Source organism: Trichinella spiralis (assembly GCF_000181795.1).
Source record: "Trichinella spiralis strain ISS 195 chromosome Unknown Scfld4794, whole genome shotgun sequence".
NCBI lineage: Eukaryota > Metazoa > Nematoda > Enoplea > Trichinellida > Trichinellidae > Trichinella > Trichinella spiralis.
In genome coordinates, this window is record NW_003531733.1 from 1 (window position 1) to 257 (window position 257).

The following is a 257-nucleotide window of genomic DNA, read 5'->3' on the forward strand; positions in this document are numbered from 1 at the left end:
CAGTGTGTGATGTGGTCACAATGGATGATCGGCGATAGGCTTGAAGTGATTCGCTCCGGAAACAGTGTCAGACGGGGAGTTTGACTGGGGCGGTACATCTGTTAAACGATAACGCAGGTGTCCTAAGGTAAGCTCAGCGAGGACAGAAACCTCGCCTAGAGTAAACGGGCACAAGCTTACTTGATTTTGATTTCCAGTACGAATAGAAACCGCGAAAGCGTGGCCTATCGATCCTTTTGATTGTGTAAATTTCATGC

At 47.9% G+C, this 257-nt stretch overlaps 1 protein-coding gene across 1 annotated transcript; it reads right to left on the reverse strand.

Annotated features, from left to right (window-relative positions):
• Positions 1-15: 15 nt before the first annotated feature.
• On the reverse strand, positions 16-255 carry Tsp_14648 (conserved hypothetical protein). The gene has a single exon (XM_003367126.1). The coding sequence runs from the start codon at positions 253-255 to the stop codon at positions 16-18; it is 240 nt and encodes a 79-aa protein (XP_003367174.1).
• Between the last annotated feature and the right edge of the window lie 2 nt (positions 256-257).

Coding starts and splice junctions, on each gene's coding strand:
- Tsp_14648 (XM_003367126.1), bottom strand. CDS start 255: ATGAAATTTACACAATCAAAAGGATCGATAGGCCACGCTTTCGCGGTT.